The sequence below is a fragment of the Dryas octopetala genome, chromosome 7 (genome assembly GCF_963921425.1).
Source record: "Dryas octopetala chromosome 7, drDryOcto1.1, whole genome shotgun sequence".
In the NCBI taxonomy this organism is placed as follows: Eukaryota; Viridiplantae; Streptophyta; class Magnoliopsida; order Rosales; family Rosaceae; genus Dryas; species Dryas octopetala.
Genome location: NC_141372.1, coordinates 4,314,333 through 4,334,461, shown reverse-complemented (window position 1 = coordinate 4,334,461; position 20,129 = coordinate 4,314,333). Strand labels below are relative to the sequence as shown.

Here is a 20,129-nt window from a genome sequence, read left to right as displayed (position 1 = left end):
CTATCTACATTAATATAGAGAGTTTACATATCATGTATCTTGACTTGGTCAGATCTTGTAAGTTGGTTCTGGTTTTAACTTCATGTACATGATATTGATAATTTAGCATGTAGCTGAATGAATCGTTTAACAGTTGAAAGATATATAAATGCTATTCTCTATATATGCTATACAACTTGTTTGCTTTGGTGCATTTCTCCGTTCTTTATTTTTTTCCAGCCCAATACAAACAAACGCAGAAAGACAAGAACAAAATAACATGGCCCAAACAGAAAATACAGACAGAAAAACATATAAATACACAGAGGCCCAAACTAAACACCATACCAATAAAAATCCTAACTCTAAGGTTGGCACATGGAGAAATGATTAATGCATGGACAGTGGAGTTATTTCCAATACATGTGGATGCATATAAATTATAGTTTTCTATACTACTGTTTAATGTGGCTGGTTCATGTATGGCTTAATTATGACTCTAATTTTAACCATCATCAGAGACTCTAATAAAAGTATCGATGAGTAGTCTCTAGCCACTTTGAACTTTGAAGAATGTCCTTCTTGGGTTTCTGGAGAGAGTGTACAAGGAAGTATTCTATTGGATATAGAGTTCGGGATACAAATTAACTCTTGAACAAAGTTGCATGTACAAATTTACATTTTTCTCATAAGAAAGTTTGATGGTACTTTATGTGAATGTAGGCATGATTTTGCTGAACCTGACAAGTCATAGTGTGCTGTTGTGATTGCTCATTTTCGTCTAATTACCTTGATCAATTTTATGTTTCCATCATTATTATTTGTACAAGAGAAGTTTATTCCCAACACAACAAACATGTTACCATTACAAGGAACTGTTTTCATAATGTAGAAGCATCTCCACTACTTGACTCATGGTTGGTCTTGCATCTTTGTCTTCCTCTAAACAATGAAGAGCTACCTCAACAAGAATTTCCCGTTGACCCCTTTCATATTCATCTCCCATTTGGGTCACTGCATTTTCTAATGCTGCATTCATTTTCTCCCTCACCCATTTAACCACCATCTTTTGCTGTCCTCCACCTTCTACAGCTTGAACACTTTCTATTGGGTTCTTTCCAGTGAGCATCTCCAAGACAACAATCCCATAACTGTAAACGTCCACTTTAGAGGTGATGGGAAAGTTGTGAACCCACTCTGGAGCCATGTAACCTCTGGTTCCTCTTATCCTTGAGAAGTTGGAATTGCTATGCTCACTTCTATTCAATAGCTTGGACAGGCCAAAATCTGCAACATTTGGCTGATAATTAGAGTCCAAGAGTATGTTCTGAGGCTTCACATCACAATGTAAAACCCATTCCAAGCATTCTTCATGTAAATAAGCCAGGCCCTTTGCTGTGCCCACAGCAATTTCAAACTTTTTCTTCCAATCAAGCACATTGGAAGACAAATTTTCAGCCAAGGAACCATGTTCCATATACTCATAAACTAGAAGTCTATGGTTTCCTTCAACACAATATCCCCACATCTCTATCAAATTCATGTGGTACAATTTCCCAAGAAGGCTCACTTCTGCAAGAAACTCTGCTTCACCTGGGCTTGCAGCACTCAGTTTCTTGATTGCTGCAACTCGCTGATCAGACAATAAGCCTTTGTATACAATTCCTCCCCCTCCCCTTCCAATCTCTTGTTTAAAACCTCTCGTGGCCTTTTTTAACTCCGAGTAACTAAATCTTCTGAATCCAGTGGCAGCATGAATGTAGCCTTGCGTGACCAAATCTGGATCTTCTTGTCCTCGGCCTGTTCTTCGAGTCAGACAAAACCACACAACAAAGACACAAACAATCTCAATTCCTCCCAGCCCAGAAGCGAATCTCAGCATGAACTGGACAGACCCATTTGTATTGCCTTTTCCGTATGTTTTGTTCAACTGTCTTGGAAGTTTGTCTGTGCACATATTAACGGATTGTTCTGAGGGAACTTTATAAGAAGAAAGGGTCGCCTTGGGTAGTTTCAAGTAGAGGTCTCCGTCAAAACCAGGCGAACGGTATCCATTTCGCAATTGGGACTTGGGAAAACATTTATAAAAACCAACACCAAAGTCATATTTGTACTGGAATCCTTTACAGTTGCACAATTCCAGGCACACAGTTTTGCAACCTTCCAAGGTGTAATTAAAATAGACCCAATAATCATATCCGAAGAATTCAATGCGAGGAAGATGCATAAAACCAAACTGATCACGAGCAACAGTAGTATTGCAGGAGTAGGAGACATTGAAATCTGGTTCGCACCCAAAAGACCAATCATATTGATTTCTCACCTTAAAGCCTGGAACACATGAACATTTCCTGCCCAAACTAGGAACATGGGTGCACCAACTATTATCCCCACAAATGCCATGAATTTTACAGGGTTGCGAAAGGGCTTGCCACGAAACAACCCACTTGTCTCCCGGCTTTGCCCGACTGTACAATCGGGCATTGCCATCAACATCGGTCTTCAAAATTCTCTGCAACTTTGCACCATAATCCGCTGACAAAACGGTGAGGTCATCGGATGCACTGAAATTGCCCAAGCTATCAAACAAAGCAAATCTGCTGTTGTTGTATATGTACCTTCCAGCTTTCCAAATGAGAACCCATGGGTCGGGCCAGTAAATGCTTGAATCCTCCTGGCCATCGTAGAGAAGGCGGAGAGTGTTGTCGTTGTCGAAAAAAAGGGAGTAGAAGCCAGAGGCATAGTTGGTGAGGCTTCTCGAGGAGACAAGCTTTGTGTTTCTGGTAAGTGGTTGCTGAGGCAAAAGAGTGTCTGTAGGTGAAGCAAAACTTTCCCACAAAGCGACACCGTTTCGGTTGAGCAGAACAAGATTGCCACTGTCGTAGAGTTGCAATTTGTCTAGTGAATTTGAAACGGTGTTGGAGGACCAAATGGTGGCTCGCCCGGCATCAGTGAGGACAAGGTTACCATTCTTTTGGAGGGAGAGCTTGGAGTGCCTGCCGTTGACCGGCTGGTCACGGTTGGCTATCCAAACCACCGTGAGGTTTTGGATGGGTGATGGCTCGGTGAACCAAATGCCAAAGCAATATGCATTTTCACCCACTGAAAACAAGCCAGCGGAAAATCTGCCATTTGGGGAGATTAAGGTATGAGCTGGATTTTCCACCGACAGAGATGACCCCATGCTCATAATATTGGATGCTGAGGATTTTAGTGAAGAATATAGCGTCAGAAAAACAAGGGCGAGGAACAAAATTTGGAGCTCCATGATTTACAAATTCGTATGATCAAAAGTATTGCCACATTAATTAATGTGATATCCCAAACAAGCAAACTTCATTCCATATGGAATGTATAAAGGAAAGGAAGGTTGCAACTTCCGTGAAATTTAAACGTTTGCGAATAATTAAGTTGAACAGTCTTTGAAGACATGTAGTGTCAACTGTCAATTGTCTTCATCTTCCTTCGTGGCAGATCATTTTTTTCGTGGAAGATACTATTTGTCCCAATTTTTTCTCCTAACTATTATTTATATATTAACTTACATAACATTCATTGACAAAAAAAAAACTTACATAATATTCATAGAACTCTACAAAAATAGTGAAATTAATAGGAATAAGTGTCCATTTATAGTTAATCCATATGAATTCTCTAAGTTAGAAGACACCTTCGTCTTCTTCCTTAAATACAAATGAATCTAATCATTTAACCTATCCAATTTAATTTTATGCATCAAATGAGCCTTTATAAAAAAATAAATTGTTTATCAAGTGACTTTCAATTTAGCATGGCAGCACCTCAGGAAAACAAAATTTCCAAATATCACTTATCATGCAACTTAACACGTGATGATCGAAAGAGATAAATATGTATATGAATTTTATGAATTTTGTTATATAAAATATTACTGGTAATGAAAAAAACATTTCGTAGAAAAAATAGAATATTCTATTTTTTCTATGAATATGTATATACTGCCAATTTGACTTCTTATTTTCCAAGTAGACATGACTATGTATATAGTGCCAATTCTAAGAAAACACATGAGTACATGACTATGTATATAATGCCAATTCTAAGAAAACACATGCATGACTTTGTATATACTGCCAATTGAACTTCTGTTTTTCCATCTTATTTTCCTAGCAGACATGACTATGTATATAGTGCCAATTCTAAGAAAACATATGACTATGTATATAATGCCAATTCTAAGAAAACACATGCATGAGTATGTATATACTGCCAATTGAACTTCTGTTTTTCCAAGTGGAGGATTGGGGAGGCAAGTATTGGGAAACTGCCTTTGAGAGTCTCTTTCATGTATAATCGATGGTTAAGGGTGTTGCTGAATAGTATCCAACTTAACTGTTTTTTTTTTTTTTATTAATTTAAAAAATTTATAATTGACATTGAGCAAATACTATATCGTCAATCTTCCAGATACTGTGGCAATCTTCATATAATATGCAGCTCTCCACGTAAGCTTTGATCTTGGTCTATCTACATTAATATAGCGTTTACATATCATGTATCTTGACTTGGTCAGAACTTGTAAGTTGGTTCTGGTTTTAACTTCATGTGCATGATATTGGTAATTTAGCATGTAGTTGAATGAATCGTTCTAACAGTTGAAGAAGATATATAAATGCTATTCTCTATATATGCTATATATAAAACTTATTTGCTTTGGTGCATCCCTCCCTTCTTATTATTATTTTTTTTCCAGCCCAATACAATCAAACGCAACCAGAACAAAATAACTTGGCCCAAACAGAAAATACAGACGGAAAAACATATAAAAACACAGAGGCCCAAACTAAACGCCATACCAACAAAAATCTAAACTCTAAGGTTAGCACATGGAGAAATGATTAATGCATGGACAGTGGCCGGAGTTATTTCCTATACATCTGGCTGGTTCATGTATGGCTTAATTATGACTCTAATTTTAGCCATTATCAGAGACTCTAAAAGGATGAGGAGTCCCTATCCACTTTGCAACCAAGCAAGGGGGTTCTACTTTGTAGAATGTTCTTCTTGGGTTTCTGGAGAGAGTGTACAAGGAAGTATTCTATTGGATACAGAGTTCGGGATACAAATGAATTCTTGAACAAAGTTTCATGTACAAATTTGCATTTTTCTCATAAGGGAAGCTGATGTTACTTTACGTGAACGTAGGCATGATTTTGCTGAACCTGGCAAGTCATAGTGTGCTGTTGTGAACTTGTGATTACTGATTGCTCATTGTCGTCTAATTACCTTTATCAATATTATGCATGTTTCCATCATTATTATTTGTACAAGAGAATTTTATTCCCAACACAACAAACATGTCTACCATAACAATGAATTGTTTTCATGATGTAGAAGCATCTCAACTACTTGACTCATGGTGGGTCTTGCATCTTTGTCTTCCTCTAAACATTGAAGAGCTACCTTAACAAGAATTTCCAGTTGATCCCTTTCATATTCATCTCCCATTTGGGTCACTGCATTTTCTATTGCTGCATTCATTTTCTCCCTCACCCATTTAACCATCTTTTGCTGTGTCTCCCCTCCACCTTCTACAGCTTGAACACTTTCTATTGGGTTCTTTCCAGTGAGCATCTCCAAGACAACAATCCCATAACTGTAAACGTCCACTTTAGAGGTGATGGGCAAGTTGTGAACCCACTCTGGAGCCATGTAACCTCTGGTTCCTCTTATCCTTGAGAAGTTGGAATTGCTAAGCTCACTTCTATTCAATAGCTTGGACAGGCCAAAATCTGCAACCTTTGGATGATAATTAGAGTCCAAGAGTATGTTCTGAGGCTTCACATCACAATGTAAAACCCATTCCAGGCATTCTTCATGTAAATAAGCCAGGCCTTTTGCGGTGCCCACAGCAATTTCGAACCTTTTCTTCCAATCAAGCACATTGGAAGACAAATTTTCAGCCAAGGAACCATGTTCCATATACTCATAAACTAGAAGCCTATGGTTTCCTTCAACACAATATCCCCACATCTCGATCAAATTCATGTGGTACAACTTCCCAAGAAGGCTCACTTCTGCAAGGAAGTCTGCTTCTCCTTGGTTTGCAGCACTCAATTTCTTGATTGCTGCAACTCGCTGATCAGACAATAAGCCTTTGTATACAATTCCTCCCCCTCCCCTTCCAATCTCTTGTTTAAAACCTCCTGTGGCCTTTCTTAACTCCGAGTAACTAAACCTTCTGAATCCAGTGGCAGCATGAATGTAGCCTTGAGTCACTAAATCTGGATCTTCTCGTCCTCGGCCTTTTCTTCGACTCACACAAAACCACACAACAAAGACACAAACAATCTCAAGTCCTCCAAGCCCGGAAGCGAATCTCAGCATAATCTTGACGGAACCATTTGTGTTGCCTTTTTCGTATATTCTATCTAACTGTCTTGCAAGTTTGTCTGTGCACATGTTGATGGATTGTTCTGAGGTAATATTATAAGAAGAAAGGGTCGCCTTGGGTAGTTTCAAGTAGAGGTCTCCATCAAAACCAGGCGAACGGTATCCATTTCTCAATTGGGACTTGGGATAACAATTATAAAAACCAACACCAAAGTCATATTTGTAGTGGAACCCTGTACAGTTGCAAAATCCCAAGCACAAAGCTTTGCAACCTTCTAAGGTGTAATTATGATATATCCCAAAATCAAACCCATAGATTTCAACGCGAGGAACAAGCATAAAACCAAACTGATCACGAGCAATACTACTATTGCAGGAGTAGGAGACATTGAAATCTGGTTCACACCCAAAAGACCAATCATATTGATTTCTCACCTTATAGCCTGGAACACATGAACACTTCCTGCCCAAACTAGGATCATAGCTGCACCAACTATTTGCCCCACAAATGCCATGAATTTTACATGGTTGCGAAACGGCTTGCCACGATATAACCCACTTGTCTCCCGGCTTTGCTCGACTGTACAATCGGGCATTGCCATCAATATCGGTCTTCAAAATTCTCTGCAACTTTGCACCATAATCCCCAGACAAAACGGTGAAGTCATCGGATGCACTCAAATTTCCCAAGCTATCAAACATTGCAATTCTGCTGTTGTTGTAGCTGGACCTCCCAGCTTGGAAACTTAGGAGCCACGGGTTAGGCCAGTAAATGCTCGAAATCTCAGGGCCATCGTAGAGAAGGCGAAGAGTGTTGTCATTGTCGAAAAAAAGAGAGTAGAAGCCAGAGGAATAGTTGGTGAGGCTTCTTGAAGAGACAAGCCTTGTGTTCCTTGTGAGTGGTTGATGAGGCAAAAGGGTGTCTGTTGGTGAAGCAAAGCTTTCCCACAAAGCAACACCGTCTAGAGTGAGCAAAACTAGATTGCCAGAGTCAAACAGTCGCAATTCGTCTAATGAATTTGAGACGGTATTGGAGGACCAAATGGTGTATCGTCCAGCATCGACCAAAATAAGATTACCATTTCGTTGGAGGGAGAGTTTGGAGCGTTTGCCGTTGACTGGCTGGTCACGGTTAGCCATCCACACCACAGTCAGATTGTCGGTGGGGGATGGCTCGGTGAACCATATGGCCAAGGAATATGCATTTTCGCCAACGGGAAAAAAGCCGGCGGTGAATATGCCATTTGGTGACAACAATGTGTCAGACTGATTTTCGACTGAGAGAGATGAGCCTATGCTCAAACTATTCGATGATGTTGATGATGATGCCAATGGAGAAAGTAGTAGTGACAAGTGAAGAAATAAAAGTGTAGCAACCATATTGGATTGAATTGAAATCAAATCAAGCACCATGTAGAGGCCTCAATGAAATCAAAAACATGTGCATGTGAAATTATTGTGACACCAAAGAAGCTAGCAAAGAGGTTTACATATATATAGAAGGAAGGTCAACCAGCACGTATATATGTATATTATATGATAACGCATATCACGATGTACGTGTTGGACTCGTTCCGGAACTGTATTATTGAATCTGTTAATTAAATTAGACAAAACTGTGATATCATGCATAATGGTTCTTGAGTACCCTCTTTGCCATTGTAGCTTAATTCCGTGGTCTTCCAGACGCCAAGACTAGTTCTCTGTTTTTTTTTTAGTTTAATAGAATCAAAATTTAAAATGCAACTGGATAGTTTTTAATCATAAACGTGGCGGTAAGTTTCCCAACATCACCCTTTCTATAGTTTTTAATCATAAACATGGCGGTAAGTTTCCCAACATCACCCTTTCTACTGCGGCTGCAACGACCAGATGAAAAGGAATGCTCAAAGAAAGACAATATGATATCAACATTTGAAGAAGTCGAATTATTATATCTTAGTTTTGGGCATCATTCATCAAGGACTTGCTTCTTTCTGTTAAACAAAATAAATAAATAAAATAAAATAAGTCCTTTAGATATACTCCATTTTCAATACTCTATTTTAGAGTAGGCCTAATAGGTAAATAACGTGTGAATTGGTTTAATTGATGCTTTAGATATACTCTATTGTCCTTTAGATATACTCTATTGATGCTTGTTGTTTAATTGGTTTGAATTTTCTGCCTTTGTGGCTTCTTAATGGAATGGTTTCCAATTGGTCAAAAAAATAAATAAATAAATACGTGTGAGAGTTTTTTTTTTTCCACGCGAAATAATGGTTTAGGCATGAATTTGTAAATATTTACAAAATATGTCATTGCTTCAATTTGAGTAATATTTAAAGATTCATGATTTAAGGCATTTATTACTCCTAATTTTGAATCTTTTTATTGATGAAATTTCATGATTCATGCATCCAATTCCAAAAACATTTGTTACCAATTCATATCAACATATAAACACTTAAATACAAAAAAATTAAACACCCAATATACATATAATATAGATTAAAAAAATGAATACAATAAGCCTCAACTTTGGGTTAAAAAAAAAAAAAAAGGAATATTTAATAAAAATATAACAAATCTATCATAATACAAATATAACACTAAAATATATAAATACAAATACCGATACATTGGACTTAGGTACATTAAACAAAAGAAGAAAAAGAAGGAGATACTTATTACTCAGGTCAAGAAGAAGATACATATCCCCCCAAATCCAACATCTTTTTAAGGTATATATACCAATGATTTCATCACCTCTTACTCAAGTAGAAAAATGTAGAAGAAAAATAAAACTAACAATAATGGAGGGTTTGATGTTTTAAAAAAAAAAGATTAAATAAAAAGATGGGAGGAAGAAGAAGAAGATCGAAGATTGATGATGAAGAAAAATCAAAGAAAAGGAAAATCAAAGAAGAAGAAAATAAAAGAAGAAAAGAAGATCGGAGAAACCACAAATACAACCAAAGCAAAATAATCAAATGTAAACTATTTAAAACCCCCTAATTAGAGTTTAGTTATTTCAAAACCTCCACCTTTAATTAAATTAATTCAAAACCCCCTATTAAAGATTTAAACTCTCCCAAAACCCCCTAGTCAACTACACCCAGCTAAGTTTGACCCTTTTTTTTCCAATTATAACCCTCGAAAAAATATCAAGCCCACATTTCTGAAATTTCTCTCTCTGTGCGTGCTCTCTCTCTCTTTCTCTCTCTCCCCTGCGGTTGTCGTCGACGCGTGCGCCGCTGTTCGGCGACGGTTGCCGGCGATACCAGTCCCATCACGCTCACCTCTCCCCCCTCATCCTCTCCCTGCCCTCCACTCTCCGCGAAACTGAACGTCGACACCGGATCGGGTCTAGGCAGACCCGAGCTCCCTCGCCGGCGATCCACCGATTCCGGCGACGACAAGGTGCCGGACCACCATGGATGGCTTCCTTTCGTCGTCCCGAGTCCATTGGTGCCATCAGAAGATATTGACGACCCCTAGGCCCGCCGTTTCGAAGGAGAGAAGCCGGCGACATTCTCGCCGGCGTTCTCTGTTTTCCGACAGCCATTTTCATCGAGTCAGGTACCCATCTTCTTCTCTTCATTGTGCTGTTCAGTTCTATGTATTTGGTTTGGTGCAATTGTTAATGAATCGGAAAACCCCAAATCGATCAGATTGACATCCTCGCCGGCGATCTCTGTGTTCCGGCAGCTAGTGGGTTTTGGAGTTGGTACTCTGCTTCTCTGCGCCACCATTGCTGCCCCAAAGGTCGACGATTTCATCTCTGCCTCTCAGCGCAGGTAATACCCATTTTGAGAGAGATTAGCTGATTTCATTTTGCTATTTGGGGATTTCATTTGGCTACATATATTTATATATATATATAGATTGAGGCTGTTTATTGCTGGATTTGTGGGTTTTTGACACGTATCAGTGGGGTTGAATGGGTACAAGATATATATTACATTGCAGAGGTTGGTATTAAGATTAAACAGTTTCAGCTCGTGAAACATGAGTTTTAAATAAATTTTGAATGAAATTATGGTTCTGAAATATGATGAATCAAATTTGCAAGTAGAAATAGATCGATGCAATGGCGACTGTCGTGTACTCGTCGCGCGTGAGGTGATCGGACGACGTTGTATTGTTGGCTACTCCTCTCATCTCAATGGCTTATTGTATTGTTGTTGTTTTTTTTGTTAAGGTTGCTGTGTTCTTTTTAGTGAAACGAAATTCAGTAAAGGTGTAACTGTTTCAGTGAAGTGTAATTGTTTTAGTAAAGGTATAATTGTTTTTTAATTAAGGTGTAATTGCATTTTAGTCAAGGTGTAATTGCATTTTAGTAAATGTGTAATTGTTGCATCACTTAATTCAGTTTCAGTAAGTGAATTCATAACTGAATTCTTCAATTTAGTGTAACTGAATTTCTGAAATTCAGTTTCAGTGTAACTGAATTTTTGAAATTCAGTTTCAGTGTAACTGAATTTTTGAAATTCAGTTTTAGTGTAATGAAATTCAATTTCAGTGTTTGATTTTAGTTTTAGTGAAATATTGAGTTTTAGCAAAAACTTCAATTCAAAAAAAAAAAAAAAACAGTTTCACCAAAATACAGTTACAGTGACGTCAGCATGTGTCAGCATGCGTCAGCGCGCGTCAGCATGCGTCAGAAGGGTAATTTAGGATTATAAGTTTTAGGGGGTTTTGAAAGAGTTTCTAGATGGGTGGGGGTTTAGACAAATTTTTTTGGTGAGTAGGGTGTTTAAAATTAGGCACTAAATAATAAATTACTTACCTAGAGAAAAAAGTGGAACAACTATTGTCTTTTGGCTGAGATGACATCTTACAATGATTGCACCCTCCATTGAATTTTAGAATATTGCAACCTAGAGAATAGGTGAGAAGGAAGGTTAATGATGTTTGTAATAAGTAAAAGACGTTTCTTCTATATGGTAATACACTAAATTGGACAAAATCAGACTTATTTTGAAATTTAAAAACGAAAACCAAAAATGGAAAATCTTAATATTCAACTTTATAAATTAATGACAATTAATTACAAAAAAAAATTATGACAATATCTTGAAATAAGACATTAATTGACAAAAACAAAATTTACCTTTTTTTAACTCTGTAAAAGAGGAAATTACAAAATAAATTTTTTACAGAAAATATATAATCTTACGTGACAAATTTAAAAATGAGTATATATTAAAAGGATTGGGTGATATCAAATTGGGCCCAAAAAATGGGTGTATCTCTAATTAACTCAAATAAAAAAAGCGAACCGTTTATCTAGTTGGTCAGTATGAGGAGAACAAAACTTCTGTTTGGAATATAGTTGGACTCTCAGGCAGAATCTTTTGATTTGGGCTTCTCTGTTTGATTTTGTTGGGCCTTCTTTTGCTTGTGCTTATTGTATGTGTGTAGGCCTCTCTGCTATGTTTGTACTGGGGCACATTTGGGCTGTTTAATGAAGTTTTGTTTCAACCCAGAAAAAGGTCAAATAAATCCAAGGATTTGGGCCTGGATAATATAAGTAACACCCAGAAGTTGGCCTGGTATTGACTCGCTCCAAAATGCTTAACCAAGAGACATTTGATTGGCATGCAAGTGTATTTGTAGAAAGAAATAGAAAAGAAATACATGCTTTATACTTGTGCAAAGGCATCCATAACTGCTTAACAACCCTAATGATCTTGGCGGTTTTTTCAGTTACAATAAAATAGATTGAACTGTTCTACCTATCTTAATTCTAATATATTTCTCCTACTTGATGATCTTTGCCTTTGTCAAGCTGCAAAAGCATCTCAACAACATGGCTCATAGAAGGTCTTGCGTCTCTGTCTTCTTCTACGCAATGTAAAGCAACTGCCAACAGAATTTCCATCTTTTTCACATCATATTCACCTTCAAACGAGGGGTCTATGATCTCTCCCATCCTTGATGCAATAGCAGTAGTTCCATTTATCTTCTCCCTCACCCACATGATCAGTCTTCTCTGCTCACCATCAATTGCATCCACACCCATTGTCGGGTTCTTTCCGGTCACCATCTCCAACACAACAATCCCATAGCTGTACACATCCACTTTGGATGTAATGGGCAGATTATACACCCACTCAGGAGCAATGTAGCCTCTGGTTCCTCTTATTCTCGAAAAGCTTGAATTCTTAAGCTCACCTCTGTTAAATAGCTTGGAGAGGCCAAAATCTGCCACCTTTGGTTGATAATTGGAGTCCAAGAGTATGTTTTGAGGCTTAACATCGCAGTGTAAAAACCCACTCCAAGCACTCTTCATGCAAATAAGCAAGGCCTTTTGCAGTGCCCAGAGCAATCTGAAACCTCTTTTCCCAATCAAGCAACACATTGCAAGATAAATTTTGTGCCAAAGATCCATGCTCCATGTACTCATAAACAAGAAGCCTATGCTTTCCCTCTGCGCAGTATCCCCACATTTCTATCAGGTGCATATGGTTCAGCCTCCCAATTGTACTAGCTTCTGCTAGAAATTCAGCTTCTCCTTGGTTTGCTCCATTAAGCAGCTTAATCGCTGCAACTCGATGATCAGCCAAGACACCTCTGTACACAATTCCTGCTGCCCCTCTACCAATTTCTTCACTAAAACCCCGTGTCGCCTTCTTGAGCTCGGCATAGCTGAATCTTTTGAATCCAGTAGCAGCAAGAAGGTAGCCCTGCATATCCTCCTCATTAGAGTTTCTCCTTGTTCTACTTAACAAACCCAAAACCAAAAGGATACAAATGATCTCAAACCCTCCAACTCCACAGACAAACCATAGCAAGAATTTCAGAGTCTTACTAACCCGGCTTTTTACATACTTCCTGTCGAGATCAATAACTCTGTTTGTGCAATTAAACCCAAATTCTTTCAAGGGTTTGAATTCTGAGTCGGAGAAGAGGTAAGTTTTAGGCAGTCTCAGATAGAAGTATCCTTGAGAGTTGGATCTGTGCCCACTTCGCAATTGGGTCTTGGGGTAACAATTATAAACACCAGTTACACCACTGACAAATGTGTATTGGAACCCCTTGCAATTGTACAGTTCCAAGCATATTTTCTCACAAATCCCACAAATCCCATAGTTACAGACACTGTTAACCCCACAAGTTCCATGAATCATACATGGGTCTGCAAAGGCCTGCCATGAAACTACCCATTTCTCTCCTGACCTTTCCCGACTATACAATCGAACATTACCGTCAAAATCAATCGTCAATCTTCTCTGAAACTTTGCACCATAATCGGCTGAAAAAAAACGTCAAATTATCCGATGAGTTGAAACTGCCCAACTCATCCAGCATCGCAGTTCTATTGTTGTCGTGAGTTGTCCTGCCATTATACTAACCCGCAAGGGAAGGGTTGGGCCAATAGACGCTTGAAATCTCAGGACCGTCAAAAAGGAGACGCAGATAATTATCGTTGTTGAAGCTCAGCTTGTAGAAACCAGAGGAGAAGTTGCTCTGGCTTCTCGCGGAGACAAGTATTGCATTTCTGGTAAAGGGTTGGAGTGGAAGAAGAGTATCAGTTAGCAAATGAAAGCTTTCCCATAAAATGATTCTCCGAGTTGAGTAAAACCAGATTACCGGAGTTGTGGATGGTTAAGTTGGCCGGTGAGAATGAAGTGACGGTTGTGGCCCATACGATGTTGTGACGACCAGCGTCAGTTAAGATGAGAATGCCAGATTTTTGGAGAGAGAGCTTTGAGCGTTTCCCATTCACTGGTAGGTCCCGATTGGCCATCCACACTATGGTACGATTTGGGTAATAGTCGGATGGTTCAGTGAACCAAATTGCGAAGCAATATGAATTGTTGCCCACTCTATGAAACCCAGCAGTGAAAACACCATTAGATGAAATTAGAACATCTTCTGGTTTCTCTACAGAGAGGGAGGAGCCTTTGCTCAGAGTGTCGGAGGTTGAAGATGAAGGTGAAGAGTTCATGGCCAGAGAGAGAAGAAGAATGAGAAAAAGAGTAGCCATGAGATGAAATGAATCCCAATGAGAGTTGAAAGAGAGAATCGGAGTATGGGCATGGTCGACAGAGGCATGTGTAGTGCTAAAATAGACCATAACAACAAGGTCATTGACTATTCAAATAGACCATAACAACAAGGTCATTGACTATTCTATTTCTACGTACCAGTAGGACCACACCTGCCTGAAGGTCATGCAGCAGTCAGTACTAGTTTATTACACAATTTACACCAAGTTATCTGCACAAATGATCCTGTCATAGGATGGAATTGAATAATAATAATAACAATAAATGAATAATATTCTCTATCCACAATAAACCATTGGATATTAAGTACCTAATCGCATATCGCAACCCAAAGACATGCAGCTAGTCGGATATATTTTCTGTCACATTAAGAATTTTACAACGTCATCGTTTGTTCCTTTCGTAAATTAGCTAGCCAAGGTTGTCAGATCTCAAACAAAAGGGTACAACCTCGACCCCGTAGACATTTTACAAGGCATCAGGCATGTCCTACTAGGGAAGTTACATATTGTTACATATTGTAAACTTTTTTGGAAATATTTGTTACATGAACATGGTGGATTGTAATACCTGCAACACAAACACATTAATCTTCAACAGCTTTTGGAGCACAGGAAAAGTTCAAAATGGTGCCAAGGAATCAAACAGCTGTAGTTCAATGGTATTATTATGTACAAATTGTTGCATGTATGCCCCCCTCTTAGTCATCTTGTTTGTTGGTGCTGGTTTCAGTATCTTCTGGTACATGGTAGGTAGAGAGGAAGAATGCACTCTGATTCTTCTGTAGGAACCTTCATGACAGGGTAAAAATGATGTCGAAAAAGAAACAACTCGTGAGGTTATTAGAACCTGCCTACTTAATGGAAAATAGATAGATTGAAAACTTAATTAGAAGAACAAGTAGAAGTCAGTACTTGAGCAAGTCAACCAATTTTGGCTGTAACTCTTTCAAGGTCTCCTCTTCAATGTTAGCATCCACCAATAACTCCGGTAGCTTAACTGCAAATACAAAAAATTACATCGCAAGGGAAAATTTTATGATGGCTGGCACCCAAGCAATATTAAGCATGATGGATCCTAGTAGGCAACCATCCACACATTCTGATGAATGGCAGTATCACCACTATGTACATAATTTCATTATTGTATAGAAAAGCAATCAGCATTAGTAATTTAGTAGTAAATAGGCATGAAGAAACCAAAAAAATGAATACCACACCAAAAATGGTGAAAACACGGATTTTTTTTTTTTTAAATTAAAAAAAATAAAATTCTACTTAGGTATACACTTTTCCAAATACAAATTACGGACTTGGTTAAGTATTAAAGTATGTTCATACCGAAGAGGCGTAATAGATGCTCAGCACCATATACAAATGAAGGAGAGACACCATCTGCGATTGCTTTCTCATACTGCTGACGCTCATTTTTGTACAGAAGCATCACTGGCAGTGCTTTGTCAAAATAACAACATAGTCCTTTCAAGATTTCTTCAAGTGAAGGAGCTTTCCTAGATACACATTAAGAAAAGTCCACCAACCAGAATGAAGATGCTAAGGCATAAATTTGAAGAACACTATACAAAGAATGAAGTGGATATATGAAAATTGGATTCTAAATAGATACATAAGTTGAAAGTTATATGTCATCACCAAAGGTGTCAAATGGCAACGTTGTTTTATATAGAATCCAAATGTAAAATCAAGATAGGATGCCAAGAGAGACAGGAACCAACGTTGTTAAAAAAAGCAGGAAGGAAACTTACAAACCATCCTTCTTTGATCTGTAATCTAGATACTTCTTCATTATGTCATCCACATTTGGAGTACGTGGAAGTTTAACAAGCTGCAAGAATGGATATTATACTGAATATATGGATATCACACTAAGTGGAAATTCATAACAAATGAATAGAGGATATAAATTCATCTTTGTTTGGAAATTTACAATGCAATGAGTGGAAGCATCAGAATTCGACACATCCCACCATATGACAACTATATGCCAGAAAGTCTCTAGTCCTACTGTAAATTCTCAAGACATCTTAGTAGGATTCCATATGCAACATTAATCTCTACATCAACATAACCAAACAAGTAATAATAATTAAAACAATGCCATTGACCATTCCATAATACAGTCTAAAGACAATATTCCAATTTTTCAATGTACTATTATTAGCACAAGTATGTAATCTACATAGTACTTTATATTAGAGGTGTGATATGTGGTGCAAAACTAAGACAGACAACAAAATTGGCCAAGTGTCTTACTCATGTCGCCATTAGAGGTATGATAGTTTTCCACAAGAGATTTGACAGTTAAAACAATGTTATTGCTTTTAGAAATTAATGAGTACACTATGCATCAAAACTGCTTGTACAAACTGCCACAAGTTCATAGTTTTAGTTGAAATGCACACTGCCTGCCTGAGACTTTTTGGTGATCACATAATCATTATGCCAAGGGAACAAGAAAATAATACAAGTTTTAGATCTACCTTTCCCAGATGAGTAATGAATTCACAATCATCAACTAGTTGTTTCCTTAGTGTGGGTGGAATTTGTATCACAAGATCTTCCATAGGTATGGCACCTCTGTCCTAATATTTGACAAACAAAAAAAGAATTCAAAACCTGCAACTTAAGATATTATGACAAAAGGAAGAGATAATCATGTTGGTATCTAAATAATATAACAAACTTCTGTATAGTGACCAAACAAATAATATAACAAACTTCTGTATAGAGGCAAGCATGGATAGGCATACTAAGGATGCTTTAGGTAACATTTGATCAGAGCATACCTTAATGACAGAGTCATTCTTTCGCTTCTTGCCTCTTGCAACTGCACATAATTTCATATCAAAAGTAAGAGCAATGAATATAATATCAAATAGCAAGGGAAGTAACAATAAAGAATAGATATTCAAGAATCTAACCTCTTATCAACCTAATTCCTTGGACAACCCTAGAACAATGACCAACTTACTTGGAATACTCAACCATCCATGTTAAATCTTTTCGTGAATGTAGTCTGACATAAATTCCTCCAGAGAATAGAATTCGGTAACCATATTACTTTGCAAATTCCCTTAACTTAGTATTTCTTTCCATCTCTCTAAAGGGTAATGCTTATGGTCCTTAAACCTCATAGCTCGCCAATAAATACTAGGCTTTAGGTCACATGCCAGAATTTCTGCTTTATTAGGCTAACCATTCCTGTTCTTCATTCAAAACTTAATGAATAAAAAAGATACATGTTCTGCCACTACATCTAATAAAATTAAAGAAGAAAAAAAATATTTGTAATGCATACTTACATGGATAGAACAATGTATAGATTTCAGAATGAAAAGAAAAGGAAATATAAGGATTATAAACCCAACCATTATAAATTTTTGGTTTAGTTTGTGACGTGCGTGTTAGCCTTGCATTCTTGTCTGTTCCCTGTTTCTTGATCCAGAGCTGCTTTTTTTTCTGCACATTCTCTTCCGTGTGTTTCATCAAACGATCCATGCATACCCACTCATCCCAACTGTTGGGGGAAAATAAGTTAAAGAGATAAATGAACCAAAGGATTCAAGAGATTGTAACTATATGAATAAATTTAAGAAGCTTAAGCATAATTCTTCATCTCTGATGTAACTCCCAACCAATCAAAATATTCCATTATGATGTAATGTCTCACAATACCATGGTTAATAAACATATATTTCAAAAGCCAAAAAATGAAAAAAAAAAAAAAATGAAAGTATGATATGATGCAATAATTAAGATGAAAATACCACTTAACATGAAGGCTATGAAGCGAAATGAAACGATAACCAAAAAATAAAAAGAAGACCATGCTTCCAACAACCACCAGCTAGCTTGGTTCATCGAATATGAAATCAAAATTCAGAAATGTTCTCGAATCTTAAGTATGTGAGCAGGAATGTGGGCTCACTTTTTGTTCCAGCCCTGCAGGACAGAAGAGTATACAATCAAGATGCAATTACAGGGAGTAACTATATCACCTAAGTAATGCAGCCACACAAATGGAGGAAATGCCTAAAATAAACACTATGAAAACTTGAAATCATACGAAGTGGTTGATACTTACAAGGTAATGAACAAAAAACCTCCATTCACCCATCTTAAATTGGATTTTGATCACCTTGCAAACAAAACGTCAAGAACAGTGAGATTTACTGAATATTCATCTGTGATCAATTAGCCAAACGCTCTATTACATTCAAATCGACTAGCATTCAGATATACTAGCATCACCTAAAGCTTGGGCTCAAGAAGTTGCAAATTAATGTTATCTTAGGGCAAAGAACATAATACAGAACTCAATTGCAGAGAGAGAGAGGGTACCTTGGCTTCGTAAATTCGAGTTGAATGATAAGCGAGGACCTTCTCTCCTTCGGCAAAGGGGCTTGAACGAGGGGAAGGAGGTGATACGTCGTCGTTTTCATGGTCGATGTCGGAATCAGTCTTGGTGGCAGAGCTGTCCGACTCGGTGGCGGAGGAGTCAGTAACCTCAGTCTTGGAGCCTCCCATTTGGTTTGGGTGCTGCAATGCTGCTGCTTAATAATTGATCAGCATTCACTGTTTGGCTGATCGTCTCCGAAACTTCGATTGCGTCGCGCGACAGGTTTTGTGGTTATGGCGGTAAAGTGCTCCTTCTTCTTCTTCCTTAGAGTTGCTTTATAGACAGACCATTAGTTACAGAAATGCACGAGAACCCCCGACTAGGGGTCGCCAATGGGCCGGGCCGAGCCAGCCCAGCCCAAATTTTTCGGGTTCGCGCCAGGCTTGGGTTTGAATTATAGAAGTCCAATAGGGCTTTCAGGCCGGGCCGGGCCGGGTTTGGGCTTTAATACTCAGGCCCAAGGCCATCCCATCGGGCTTTGGCTTGCGAACTTGGAAGGCCGGGTCAGGCTAGGCCCGAACGAGCAGCCCAAAGCCTGTTTAGACACTAGGGGTTGGCAATGGGCCGAGCCAGCCCAGCCCAAATTTTTCAAGTTTGGGTTTGAATTATAGAAGTCCAATAGGGCTTTCAGGCCGGGCCGGGCCGGGTTTGGGCTTTAATACTCAAGCCCAAGGCCAGCCCATCGGGCTTTGGCTTGCGGACTTGGAAGGCCGAGTCGGGCTAGGCCCGAACGGGCGGCCCAAAATGGGCCCAAAGCCTATTTAGACACATATATATCTTCAAAAATAAATATAGGATTTTGGTTATGTTGTGATTTGAACATGAGATTTCACATAACAAGTTTCAACTCTCAACCAACTGAGCTGACTAGTTTACTTGTTCAGTTTGTGAATCATAACATATTTAATAGCTCTTTCGTTTATTTACTTCAATAAATTATTAATATGCTTATTAAGCTATTATATAATAATAATATTATGTTAGTAATAGTGTAATACCATAAATAATAAACTTTTAAAATTATATACAACATTACAACTAGAATAAAACATAAATGTACATATGTTTTATTATATATTTTATTACATATTTTTATAAACAAATGATGCAATTGTGTTGTCAACGATCCGAACTGTTCAAATTTTAGTTCTTCACTCAAAGATAATTCGTGCAAAAAATTAACTCAATCGAAGATGTAAAAGTGACATAATGGTGGTCAAATTAATGAACGATCATGGTTTTTCTAATGATGATCGAATGGGTAGATGAATTTCGATTTAGTCGATTTTTTGTACGGATGATCTTTGACTATAAACATAGAAAATGAACGGGTCAGATTGTTGAAATTACGTTGTGGTCTTC

The 20,129-nt window shown here is 38.0% G+C and overlaps 3 protein-coding genes and 1 pseudogene across 3 annotated transcripts; all 4 read right to left on the bottom strand.

Annotated features, from left to right (window-relative positions):
- Positions 1-844: 844 nt before the first annotated feature.
- On the bottom strand, positions 845-3,247 carry LOC147278720 (putative receptor protein kinase ZmPK1). Its single transcript, XM_086251845.1, has one exon. It carries the CDS (start codon positions 3,245-3,247, stop codon positions 845-847), a length of 2,403 nt encoding a protein of 800 aa, XP_086107971.1.
- A 2,072-nt stretch (positions 3,248-5,319) lies between these two features.
- LOC147278719 (putative receptor protein kinase ZmPK1) lies at positions 5,320-7,731 on the bottom strand. Its single transcript, XM_086250241.1, has one exon. The coding sequence runs from the start codon at positions 7,729-7,731 to the stop codon at positions 5,320-5,322; it is 2,412 nt and encodes an 803-aa protein (XP_086106367.1).
- A 4,241-nt stretch (positions 7,732-11,972) lies between these two features.
- On the bottom strand, positions 11,973-14,326 carry LOC147278718 (putative receptor protein kinase ZmPK1; annotated as a pseudogene).
- Positions 14,327-14,655: 329 nt separating this feature from the next.
- LOC147278717 (MRG family protein) lies at positions 14,656-19,027 on the bottom strand. Its single transcript, XM_086249817.1, has 10 exons — positions 18,710-19,027; positions 18,453-18,506; positions 18,297-18,310; positions 17,737-17,885; positions 17,155-17,195; positions 16,849-16,950; positions 16,114-16,193; positions 15,689-15,858; positions 15,263-15,347; positions 14,656-15,139 (listed from the first exon to the last, which is right to left on the bottom strand). Exons 1-10 carry the CDS (start codon positions 18,893-18,895, stop codon positions 15,049-15,051), a joined length of 972 nt encoding a protein of 323 aa, XP_086105943.1. The 5' UTR covers positions 18,896-19,027; the 3' UTR covers positions 14,656-15,048.
- Between the last annotated feature and the right edge of the window lie 1,102 nt (positions 19,028-20,129).